This window comes from Callorhinus ursinus, unplaced genomic scaffold, assembly GCF_003265705.2.
Source record: "Callorhinus ursinus isolate GAN/ISIS: 27379988/994484 unplaced genomic scaffold, GSC_fseal_2.0 scaffold7, whole genome shotgun sequence".
Taxonomy (NCBI): domain Eukaryota; kingdom Metazoa; phylum Chordata; class Mammalia; order Carnivora; family Otariidae; genus Callorhinus; species Callorhinus ursinus.
The window spans coordinates 6,228,538-6,242,045 of NW_027397069.1; the positions used below are offsets into that span (position 1 = coordinate 6,228,538).

General features: G+C 37.3%; 1 protein-coding gene across 5 annotated transcripts in view; it reads right to left on the reverse strand.

Annotated features, from left to right (window-relative positions):
- PCCA (propionyl-CoA carboxylase subunit alpha) overlaps positions 1 to 13,508 on the reverse strand; it is a 394,194-nt gene that overhangs the window by 132,103 nt on the left and 248,583 nt on the right. For all 5 annotated transcript variants that reach the window (XM_073894335.1, XM_073894336.1, XM_025874636.2 and 2 more), the window contains one exon: positions 3,825 to 3,927. In XM_073894335.1, the coding sequence (XP_073750436.1) occupies positions 3,825 to 3,927 (103 nt within the window). The remainder of the gene's footprint in view (positions 1 to 3,824; positions 3,928 to 13,508) is intronic.

Below are 13,508 nucleotides of genomic sequence, written 5' to 3' on the forward strand. Positions count from 1 at the left end.
ACATGGGGACTCCAATGTCTCCACAGCCTCACCAACTCTTACTATATTTTGTGTTGTTTTTTTATCATAGCCATCTTAAGAACTGCGAGTTGGTGTCCAATCGTGGTTATGATCTGCATTTCCCTAATGATTACTGATGCTGAGCATATGTCCATGTGCTTACTGGTCATCTCTATATCTTCTTTGGAGAAATGTTTATTAAAGTTCTTTGCCCATTTTAAAATCAGGTTGGTTTTTTGGTTTTATTGCTGTTGAGTTACTGGAGTTCTTTGTATATTCTGAATAATAACCCCTTGTCAGGTACACGCAAATATCTTCTCCCAATCTGTGGAATACCTTTTCACTCTGTTGGCTGTGGACCTTTGATGCACCAGTTCTGTTTTGTTGTGGTTTTTTTTTTTTTAAGATTATTTATTTATTTGAGAGAGAGCACAAGCAGGGGGAGCAGCAGACAGAGAGGGAGAAGCAGGCTCCCCGCTGAGCAGGGAGCCTGATGCAGGACTCAATCCCAGAACCCTGGGATCATGACCTGAGCCGAAGGCTGAGCTTAACTAGCTGAGCCATCCAGGCACCCCAATGCACCAGTTTTAAATTCTGATACAGTCTAATTTATGTTTTCTTTTGTTGCCTGGGCTTTTAACATCATGTCCAAGAAATGATCATCAAATTCAATGTCATGAGACTTTTCCCAGGTTTTCTTCTTACATTTAGGTCTTTGATACATTTTGAGTTAATCTTGTATATGGTGTAAGGCAGGAATCCAACCTTTTTCATGTGGATATACAATGTTCCCACTACTATTTATTGAAAAAACTCTCCTCTCCCCCTTTGAATTGTCTTGGCATTCCTATCAAAAATCATTTGACCATATATCCAAGGGTTTATTTCTGGGCTCTCAATTCTATTCCATTGATCTATGTGTCTGTCTTATGCCAGTACCACACCATTTTGACTACTACAGTTTCGTAATAAGTTTTAAAATCAAGAAGTGTAAGCCTTCCAACTTTGTTCTTTTTTTTTTTCAAAATTGTTTTGGCTATTCGGGGTCCCTCCCTTAAGATTCCATATGAACTTTAGGATGGATTTCTCTATCTCTGCAAAAATTCAGTTCGGATTTTGGCAGGGATTGTACTGAATCTGTAGATTGCTTTGGGTAATACTGACATCATAACGACATTAAGTTTTCCAACCTATGAACACAAGAGAACTTTCCCATGTTTGTCTCTTCTTCAATTTCTTTCAGCAACATTGTGTAGTATCTCATGTACAAGTCTTTCTCCTCCATGGTTAAGTTTATTCCTAAGTGTCTTATTTTTTTTGATGCTGTTGTAAAATGGAATTGTTTTTGTGTTGTGTATTTCAAAATTTTACATAAATTGTATCATTAAGTACTTATTATATTTTCACAACTTTTTTACTATTATAGTACACACATGCGTACTGAAAGTGTAACAATATGTACCAGGAGGACACTTAGCATCTGCAGGCTAGTCACTTCTGGAGAGGAAGAGGGTGGAATGGGATGGAATAAAGAAGGGATTTAGCTGTAACTATGAATTTTTTTCTTTTTTAATAAGAGACCTGTGTAGAATATTTGTACATTTGTTGTACTTTCCTCATTTGAAATATCTTATAATTTAAATTTTTGTAATTAAAATAATTCTGAAAATGTGGGGTATCTGAAGCATTAGTATAGTCATATAACTTTGCCAGTACTACTTCTGGGATCATTAACCTAGACAGTCATCTCTAGGACAATTAATTTTTTCTTGATGTGGCAGTGGGTGAAAACCAATAGTCACAGCTCTTCCCCTGAGACCCTAAAAGCAGAGGTTTCACACTATTAAAAACTTCATACCAATGAGCTTTTACTTAGTCTACACTATTCACCTTGCTCTTTTCAGTAAGACTCATGTCAAATGAAGCTCAGTCCAAATATGCTTAGAAAAAAAGTACACACTATCAGGAGTACTTGCTTTTCATTGGGTCTGATACTTCTGATAGCAGCAAAGCCAATAAATGGGGGTAGTAGTTATTGATACTATATATCAAGGTGGGTATTTTTCAGGGAAATTTTTAATGGAATAATTTTGATGTGTTTTTTTAAACAGCCCTACTGTTCTCATGAGCTAAAAAGTAAAGCAAGAGGTAATTCTACAGGAAAAAGTCAAAGGCACCACTTGAGCTGATGGTCTTTAGTTTTTCAACATGGAATCTGAAACAAGCACAAAGAAATAACAGCTCTAAGAAGTAATCTGAGCAGTTTTCTTATTAAGGCAAGGCACTGCTTAGAAAAACACTGTATTAGAGGATCAGATGAACAGTAACACTTCAGGGTGACTCAGTATAGAACTGAAAATTATGCTAAGTCTACATTTTTGTAAAGTTAACCTTCCCCAAGGAAAATACAATACTATAATATTTATACTCTTCACTTCAATACATATAATTTGCTATTCAACCTGATGTACACTTAAGTTTCCATTTATAAAGCTACTTTTTTAAATGATCATATGGAAAGGAGGAATGTAAAGAATCACGTAAGTCAATCACAAAACACACCATAAGACATTTGTTTAACTACACCGTAGTTTTCATTTTAAGAGAGTTGACTGAAATACCTTTTAGGAACAAATGCTTTAGCAATTTTGGCATATAGAATGAATCACAAAATTTAAAGACAACCAATGAGACTACCCTTAATTCATGAATTAATCTCATTTACTTGTGACTGACTACCACATAAGAATGTCAGCTTCTCCAGTGTAACAGCCTAGCACTTAACTAGCACACAGTAGGTATGTAATAAGGATATGCTGCAGAAATGAATACTCCGTAACTCTTGACTTGTGGTATTTTCTATCAGGAAACTGCCACCAGAGGGTGCCTGGCTGGCTCAAGTTGGTAGAGTACAGGAGTCTGCACCTGGGGGTGGGGAATTTGAGCCCCACACTGAGGGTACAGTTTGTGTAAAAACAAACAAACGAAACTACCACCATATACCTCAGCCTCACCAGGTTTTATTTCAGTGAAATTATATTATTTTAATTTTCATATCCTGTTCAAATCTTTCGATTTTTCCACACAACAAAATGACTTTTCATTACAACTTAGCCACAAGAAGAGATATGTAGATTAATAAAATATTCACTGTACTAACTACATAGCAGTTTCTGTGGGTTCATGCTAAAAGCAAAAAAGGACACAAGCTAACCTTTCATGGTATTTTTTCTGGCAATCTCAAATCACAGTATTTAAACATATCATTCATACCACAGTATAAACACTAAATCTTAATGTAACATTGTTCAGTATAGACTGGAATTAAACTAAAGCAGTTCTATCATGGGTACTATCCAAGGGGTTTAAGTTCCTTTGAAACAAAAGGAATGTCACCACAAGGTAAATTTAGCCTCAAGAATGTCTCACACAACATGAAGTCTCAAGAAAATGTTATATAGGCTTCAGATTACTTGTTTTAAAAAGAATGATTACCTACCACAGCTATCATATGTTTGGAATTATACTTAAAGATGCTCTTCTCTGTGACAAAAACAAAAGTATTACTTCTCAATAACAAAAGGAAAATGAATCAGGTGTCAGGAAGTGGGTTTAGAATGTGCCTAAATCTCAGGATATATTTCCTAATTAACGTGAGATAATAAAAACTGCCATTTACATTCAGCTTCCTAAAGAAGATGAAACAAATACATAGCTATGTTACAGATTCAAAAGATGACAGTCGCTGAATAGGTTAAAAATTGCTTTAAATATTCACAGATAATTTCAAGATTGCCAAAAAATAATGAAGAAATGAAACTCACAGAGAATGTTGGCCCACTGTTTGATGCTATGACAGTATGAACTTCATCATGCAATTTTATTGACAGCTCCCAGTTAGCCACTTGTGGTTTAATAATAGGCACTCTGAAGAAGAAAAAAAAAGACTGTGCTTCAGAACATTATTTTAAAAGGTTCTATCCTTGGAAAAAAGCTTTCAGATTTAAACTAGAGCAAGTGAGAACAAACAAAAAACACACATTCATTCCGAGGACAACAGCAATCATTTTGGGATAACGGTGGTACCTCCATCTACTCAAAGTACCATCATCTCTTCTACGAATTTGAGTTGCTTAATTGTGACAGTCTTTCAAAGATTAACTTTATACGATATTAATTTCTTTTCAATATTTGGTTACTGTTTCAGACAGTTTTAAAAATTTACAATGTTAGTCTCTTATTTTTCTGGGTTTATTGAGTTATACTTGGTATCCAAAAAAGACTGCAGATAATTAACATACAATTTAGTGAGTTTGGACATAGTTATTCACTTGTGTTTCCATCACCATAATTAAAGTAATAAACATATCCATCACCTCCAAAGGTTTCCCTGTATTCTTTCATTTTGTTCTGGTTTTTGTTTGTTTGTTTGGGTAAGAATGCAACATCAGTGATGCTAGTCTTAACACACAGGTCTTTTCTTGCCAATGATCCACATTACATGGTCCATAAAAACTGGGTCAAACAGCCAGAGACAAAAACATTTTTAGAATATAAATATTTTTCACTTTTTAAAGTAACAAAATTTTAACAATTTCTAAATTAACCTAATTTCAATACTGAGTGTCTTCATTATTTATAGTTGTAAAGTAGCATTTACGAAGCACTAAATAGGTAGTATCCCAACTCTTGTCTTAAGTCACAGCTCTGAAAAAATGTTGCAGGTTATGCTTTAACATAAACCCCCTCCCCCAAACTTCAAAAGGATTCTCTGTGCATTCTACTAAAAAAAATTCAGTCACAAAAACTATGACTATAATCAAATCATCTCTAGACACAATGCCTAATGGAGGATGATGGATAATTTAGGCGAACATTTGTATTCGGCCCACTGTTTATTTTCTGAAGATGAAGAAATGGTTTAAATACTACAGAAGTGAAAATTAAAGAAAAGTTTAAAAAATGCACCAACAAATCAATATTAATGCACAAGGCAGAGACATGGAGGATTCTCTGCTGGCAATTTAAAGAGGACGCTTTCAGAGGCCAGAGCTTCACACAGGAGGGCTTCAAAGGACAACAGGGAGGCATACAGGAGGCGGAGGAGAGGAGAGAGGAAAGGCAGGGCGCGGCAGAGTGTGTGCCAGCCCCACCTCTACTTTGGCACTCTCTTCCACGGGGCATCATTTGTCCGAGTGTGTTTCCCCCGCTGGCCTGTGAGCTCCTAAAAGACCAAGATCGTGCCTTACTTTTGTATCCCCAGGTCCCAGGGCAGGGTGGGGATAAAGGGCTGGGGGAGGGCAGTAGGAAGGAATTTGAGGAACACCTGCTATGTGCCGAGCACTGCGAAGGGGACACTGTGTTACCCAAGGGACAGAATGTGCTCCAAAAGGAGCATGGACCCCAAGCTCCTGGCTTACTACCTGGATGTTCTTGGACTATACAGACGACCTCACTAGCCTTCAGTCTGTTTATCTTCAAACAGGGTTAACACCTGACCTTTTCAGGGGTACTGTGATAACAGAAATAACCTGACAGCTAATATTACTGGCCACATTGCTTTCTTAAATCTTTGTTATCAAAATAATTATGTAACTCTCCTGCTCCAGATTGTTCCACGGTTTTCTACTTCACAGCAGGTTAAATCTTAACTAACTTAACTACCATTCAAGTTTCCTATAAATAAGGCCCCACTCTTTGTTATTTCCAGTTTTATTTCTGATTATTCTCTGACTTGTTTATCCAGTTGCGCCAAACCCTTAAAGTACTTCGCAAATCAAACCAAACTAAAACAAGCAGAACTAAGCACAGTGGTCACAAACTCAGGCTCTGGTGACTCGCAGAAGTGGATAAAAAACCCAGCCCTGCCATTAATTAGTTCTGACCTTGAGTCAACTGTTAGGTCTCAGTCTCCTTATGTATCAAATCAGAGATATGACAGCATCTGCATCATAGTGATGTGCTGAGGATTAAATTAAACAGTGCATATAAATGGTAACTTTTATTACTTTGATTAGTCCCAACCCTAGACCTACACTTGTTGCCCCTCTCCTCCATAACTGAAATCCTTTCATGGATTCCTTCTGCTCCGCAAACTAACAGATTTTTCAAGAATATCATCTCTCTCATAAACTGTTCCCTAATTATAGGCACTGATCATAGTACAAACCTTCATCATCTCCCTTCTGCTTAATCTATATTATATGCCTAGTATTTTTCACAACTCAGTAGCCCGGAGGAGGTAACTCTTTCCAGTAAACCTGGAGACCCTTTTTAGTTATGCAACAAGCCTGTTTCCAGAGGCGCTGGGAAGTTAATCCTGACATCCTGTTAGAACCCAGACTGCATTTTCCCACAGAAAGCAATCCTACAGATGGTGGCGAGATAGAGTTGCCATCCTTCAGAACCTATTTATTTTTCCATTGTTTTATTTTGATCCACATCTGTTTCATATATGTTATAACCTACCCCAAGAGGGACCTTGTGCAAAGAGCATAGGCTCTCTTGAGTTGAAATCCTGAGGTTTCATCTCAGCCCATTCTCTTACTACAATGTAGCAGGGACTCCGTTAGTCCTTTGGAACCGTAATTTCTACACCTGTGAAATAGAGCTAGCACAGCACTTGGGCGGGGGGGCGGTGACGGGAAATCTATTGCTCCTTCGGAGCACATAGCTCCTGGAATGGCACTTTTCAAACAGTATCTTTTTAGGTAACATGTTACGAGGATGTGGAAAAGAGGCTTCCCTGCGGAAGCAAGCCCATGAGATATGAGAAAAAATGGTCACACTGTGGAATCTCCTTATGAGTTCACTCTTCCACAAACACAACTTGGTAAGATCCCTTCTGGCTTTACCTAAGTTTGAAAGTCATTTTGTTTTGTTTTAAAATAAAATTGGATGGGTTTGGGTATATATGCCCAGGATAAAGATCCATAAGCTCTGCGGCACAAATAAACTATAAGTAAAGCTAGTAACACATACCAGCCTGAAAGTCCATGTGCTCTATTTCTGCAAAACCAGTGCAACTACAGTAATGATAATTACTCTGAAACGCTGATATGAATCCCACCAGCACAAACATGCTTATGATGGTACCAGTTACATTTTACAGTGATATTTTAAATTTTAGAAAAGTTACATTTATCCATTAAATCCAAAATAGTCTCAAAGATTTTTATAAACAACTCTCTGGAAAGGGAGAGAAGAGGTCCTGGAGTTTCACACAACTCACTAGAGTAACCGTACACAGAGAACAGCTTCTTTACTGAACTACATGCCGAAAGAGGTTGCCCTGTGATCACAAACTTCATCTGTGCAGCTTATTAGTTACTTGAAAAGCTGATATCATTTAAGTTAAGACTTCAAAAAACAAACAAACCCTTCAAAATCCAGGAAAAGGGAATTCACATAAACAGCTACTCACGAAGCAAGTCAAATAATAGCCCTTACTCAGACCTGTCCACTTTGATTATCATCAGCCAACCAGAATGAATATGTTCAATAAAACTGCATTTTTCTGTATTTTATAGTAAAAACGGTCAGCTGATTATCACAAATGTTACTTACTGCTAACACATTTAACTTACTAGAATATGTTACTCAAAGAAGTGTAAATAATACTAACCCAAATACACTGCTCTTACATGTCATGTTTTAAGGCAGATTTTATGTAAACTTCACTCACAGCATCTTTAGTTATCAAGGATCATAAGCATCTCAAAACCGTATTATGAAACACTCAAAAAAGCTGGTTTTCAACTGTGCCATTACCTATTTAAGAGTGAAATACTGAGTTAAAACAATGTTAGTGGTCAAAGAATCATTAAGCAATCCTTGATCATAACTTTCACAGTGGGTGGTCTGTAAAATGATCAAGAATAATATGCTGCATTCCATAGCCACAGAGGTCAGCTTCTGCATACAAATCTTTGCAGGAAGAAAAAGGCCTTCAGAAAAGTGGGCCATTCATCTGAACCAAGTTCAGAGAATTTCCAGCATGGTGAAAAGATATGTTATGCAAGCACATAGATGTATTCAGTGGGGGTAGATGGAACCAGCTACATGGCGACTACAAAGGAGCCCTCCCATGGTTCATGAATAAGTCGAGGAAATGATCAGAAAAAAAAAAAAAAAGAGAGAGAGAGATGTTTAGACAGATGGCCCACTTAAAATGCCTGAGACAGGGCATAGCAATTTTAATGAAACTTTAGATCTAGCATATGAATTGTTTATTTCCTCCAGGAAAAAAAAAAAACTAAAAACAAAAATTCAGCAATTTGCTGAAAAACTCACTTTTAGCAAGTTGGGATAGAAGAAGAATTTACAAATACAAGTTTTATTAGTTCATAAATTCATATAAAATTCTTCACAGAGCCATCAGCTATCAAAATGAATATAAAAAGCATGGAATGAACAGATTAAAGGAATTTTAAACAGAAGTCTACTTGGTGCCAAAGCAAACAAAAATCTAAGCCTTATTATGTGAGAACTTACAACACTCCAACATTAAAGTTCATCACTGCAGAAGAAAGATAAAAGCAGCATTTTCAGAGAACCTCTTCAAAGCTAGAAATTGTCATAGTAGAGGAATAGAATCCTGCCTATATGCAATTTAAAATGTGTACATTCAAATAGAGGAGGCTGTGTAAAGAGTGTGTATCACAAAATACTGCCTAGAAAGGGTTATGGAACACCCCCAAGTTTGATTCATTAGCATTACAAATAGTAACACAAATGACACCTGAATCAGGAAACGAATACTAATGTTACTTATAATCTTATGGATTTTAATATTATGCAAACCCTATTTCTTCTGCCACCAATAAAGGCTTCAGGTTCTCAATTTAAACACCAGGCATGACTAGTCAGGAAAGGTGATGGAGTTTAGCCACCACCCCTGCAAGTCCTGGGGTTGGACTGACCACCAACCCCAAACACCATGTGACCTTCCAAGTTACTCATCCTCCTTGTGTCTCTTTCCTGATCAGTGAGGCCAAGATAGTAAGAACACTTTATCCACATGTTCATTGAAGAAGATAAAAGGTATAACACGCTCAGATTAGTGCATGGCACAGAATGCTAAGAGTTATTACCATCACTCATTATCGTAATTTGGTACAGTATCTGAAATCCTCCATTATTTCAACAACCTGTTATTTTTTAAAAATATATTAATATACAATGAAATTCAAAATTTTAAGTTCCATCATTATCCTTCCAGGAAATCTACCCCTTTCCCCCAGTAGTTCAACTGCAGATTAGACTAAAGCTTCACATAAACAGACACCAAAAAGAGGCACTCTTATGTGTGGCTTTTCTTTGCCCAATGGAATGTTTCTGAGGTTGATGCATGGTGAACAGTTCATTCTTTTTTTATTGCCGAGTAGTACTCTGTTGTACAAACATACCAAAATTAGTTCATCCTTCTGCTGATGCACATTTGGGTTGTTTCCAGTTTGGGGATCTTAGGAACAAAGCTGCTATAAACATTCTTTGTATGAGCCTTTTTTGAAGACAGATGTTTTGATTTCTTATGGGTAAAAACTCTAGGAGTGGAAATATGAGGGTACACATATGTTTAATTTTATAAAAACTGCCACCCTGTTTTACAAGGTATTAAACCATATCTATACAGCCCCCAGCAACAGAGCTTACTCTATAACCTTGCCACCATTTCGTGTTGGGTTTCTACTTCTAGCCAGGCTAGTGGCTGAGAATGTATCTCATTACAGTTTAATGTGCATTTCCCTTATGACAAGTAACGATGGGCACCTCAATATTAGTCTTACTGGTCACTTGTATTCAAAAATTTGCCCATTTTTTATTAAGATATTGGTCTTCCTGATTTGTGGGAGTTCTTTATTTTTTTAGAAAGCCTCTGTCAGATTTATGTGTTGTATTTTCTCCCCCCTATGGCTTACAAATATTCTCTAAAATGTCTTACCTTCAGCATTTTTTTTTTTGATTAATGGACTTTTTTTAGAGCAGTTTTAGGTTTTCAGGACCACTGAGCAGGAAGTAGAGCTCCTATACATACCCTCCCTCACCCCACCCTGGATACAGCATCCCTCTTATTAACATTCTGCATTGCTGTGGTACATTTGTTAAAACTGATGAGCCAATGTTGATCCATTTGGTTAATTTAGTAATACTTTAACTGAAGCCCACAGTTTACATCAGGATTCATTCTCTGGGCTATGCATTCTACAGGTCTGAACAAATGTATAATGACATGTCTCCACCATTAAGATCTCATATAGAATAGTTGCACCTTAAAAATTCCCTGTGCTGTACCTATTTAACCCTTCCTTCATCCCCCCAGATCACTGGTAGCCACTGATCTTTACTGTCTCCAACATTTTGCTTTTTCCAGAACGTTGTAGAGCCAGAATGTAACCTTTTCAGATTGGCTGCTCTCACTTAGCATTATGCATTTAAGGTTTCTCCATGTCTTTTTGTGGCTTGATGGCTAATACCCTTTCATTGCTGAATAAAAGTCCATTGCCTGGATGTACCACAGTTTACTTATCCATTCACCTAATTAAAGGAGACATTTTGGTTACTTCTTAGTTTTGGCAATGATGAGTGAAGCTGCTATAAACATTCACATGCAGCTTTTAGGGCAGAAACATTTTCAATTCATTTGGATAAATACCAAGGAGTACAACTACCGGATCATAGGGTAAAAGGATATTTAGTTTTGTAAAAAACTGCTAAACTTTATTCCAAAATGGCTGTACCATCTGCAGTCCCATTAGCAGTGAATGAGAGTTCCCGTTGTTCCACAATCTCACAAGCATTTCGTATCGTCAGCATTTAGGATTTCAGTCTTTGTAACAAACATGTATCTCTGCTGTTTAATGGAAATTTTTTTTTAAAGATTTTATTTATTCATTTGAGAGAGAGAATGAGAGATAGAGAGCACGAGAGGGAAGAGGGTCAGAGGGAGAAGCAGACTCCCTGCCGAGCAGGGAGCCCGATGTGGGACTCGATCCCAGGACTCCAGGATCATGACCCGAGCCGAAGGCAGTCGCTTAACCAACTGAGCCACCCAGGCGCCCTGTTTAATGGAAATTTTTAAAAGTAATAAAAACATACGAATTTTCCCTTTTATGTTCAGTGCTTTTATGTACTTGCTAAGAAGTACATAGTTTGGACTATAGCAAGGCCCAGAAGAAATATTCATATTTTCCTTTAGAGGTTTTATATGTAGAGCTGTGATTCATCTTTTTCTTAGGTGATGGGAAAGAGGAAGAGGTAAGGTTCATCTAGCTGTTTCAAGGAAATCTGTAGACCAAGTTCTGCCGCTTTGTCCATCAGTAAGACAGTATTAGCTATTCTAGATCCCTTTGCATTTTCATACAAATTTCAAAACCAACAGGCAATTTCTTCTCCATCCTCCCCAAAGCAACCCCAATGGGATTACGTTTGGGCTTGCACTGAATCTCTTCATTCATTGAGGGAGAGCTGACACCTTAACAGTATTTTATCCAATCCATGAAAATAATAGCTCTCATCTATTTTACATTTTGAATTTTTCTTGGCAAAGTGTGGCAGTCTTGAGTCTCTTTTGTTATAATTATACCTGTTTTTGTGTTAGTTTTATTAGTTGTATCATAGATTCCTTAGAGTTTTCTTAAGTAACCTATTAAGTTGTCTGGGAAAGTTTCCTTTCCCCAATCCTTATGCTTCATTATTTTTCCAAGCCTTAGTACTCTGGCAAGTGACAGTCTAGAACTTAATTTGTTAATTTGCCTAAGTTTGTCAGGCTGTATTAAATAAAACTGTTAACAGTCATTCATTTTTGCTAGTTTATCAGAACACAATTTATATTTGATTGACTTTCTATCCTGCAACTCCGCTAAATTTATTCCAGTAATTCGCTCCTAGATTCCTTACGGGTTTCTATGAAAATACAACTCCTCTGTGAAGAGGAACAACTTTACTTCTCCGTTTCTGATCTCCAGGACTTTTTTATTTCCTATGGTACTGGCCAGGATCGCTAGCATAATGTTGAATAAAAGTGACAAATACAACTCTGTCCCGTTTCTAAACTAAAGGAGATAACGCCATATTTTTCAGATATTTTTCCCCATTTTCTGTCTTCTCTTTCTTCTGTATCTCCAAATACATATAAGTTAGACTTCCTAATCCTATCAACTTAGGTCACTGAGACTTGCAAAATAAATACCTTTTCTCTTCAGACTGTATAGTCTCTTTCTTCTAAGTTTACCAACTCTTCCTGCTGCCAGCACCAGTATGCGTTTCAGCCTCGCCTGTAAGTTTTCCATTGCAGAGATAGTACCATTTGAGATCTAGAACTTCTAGTTGGTAATTTGTTAATTTCCAGATCAATGCTTATATGCCCTATCAACTCCCTCATTTTGATCTTTAATATTTGACAATAATTTTAATAACTGTGTTAAAGCCCTATCCATGATCACATCTTAGTAGTCTCATAGTTGGTTTCTACTGACCGCTTTTTCACTTGACCATGGGTCAATTTTAATTCTGGAACTGTATGCCAAGTGAATTGTTTTTTGTATCGCGGATTGTGGAAATGTTGGAGACTGTATTTTTCTGTTATCTTCCCCTAAAAAGTACTGATTTTCATTACTGTAGGCAGTTAAATTACTGGCTGATCACTCTGAAGTCGTGGAGACTCACCTTTGTGCTATTTGGTTTTGTTCTTAGGGAATTAAAAGTCCAAATCCAGAAGTCATTGAAAGTCCTTATTCCAGAAACATAGTGTTTCCCCTATGACACGGTCCCTCTGGGGTTTTCATGGAAAACTCAAGGCGTTCACAAGCCCCTCAAACTTTGTGAGGATCAAACTCCAAACATTACCATCTCCTTGGCAGGCAGCAACTGAAATTTCAGCTCAGTTCATTCATCATTCCAGCAGGATTCAATGCTGGGATTCTTGAAGTCTTTATGCATGCACATTTCAGGAGTCAACCATCTGTTTGAGGGAAGCGAAATTCAGATATGGAAATCCTCACTCTGCTGCTCTCTTTTTGCCATGATATCCCTGCTCAATTTTCAGCAGTTCTTACAATTCTCAGCATCATTCTCCAAGACCTCAAGTCAATAAGATTGTGGTTAACTCCTGAGCTCCAGCCATGCTCGGATACATGCGTGCAATGGTGACCACCTTCAGGGGAAGTGCCATTTACATGTGGAGCTCATCCAGTGTGGCTTCCTTCTACAAATGCTCAAAGTCCATTTGAATTCCGACTGGTTTCAGTTATTACCCAGAGCCTTCAAATGGTTGTAGATCTTCTCCAGAGCTTATAATTGTTATCTGGAGGAGGGTTAGTTGGAAATAAGTAAGCTACACCAAAACAGAAACTAGAAATTCTGCATGCTCCATTTCCTTACACCACACACAAAAATAGACTCAAAATGGATGAAAGACCTAAATGTGATACAGGAATCCATCAAAATCCTAGAGAACACAGGCAGCAACCTCTTCGACCTCAGCTGTAGCAACTTCTTCCTAGAAACAT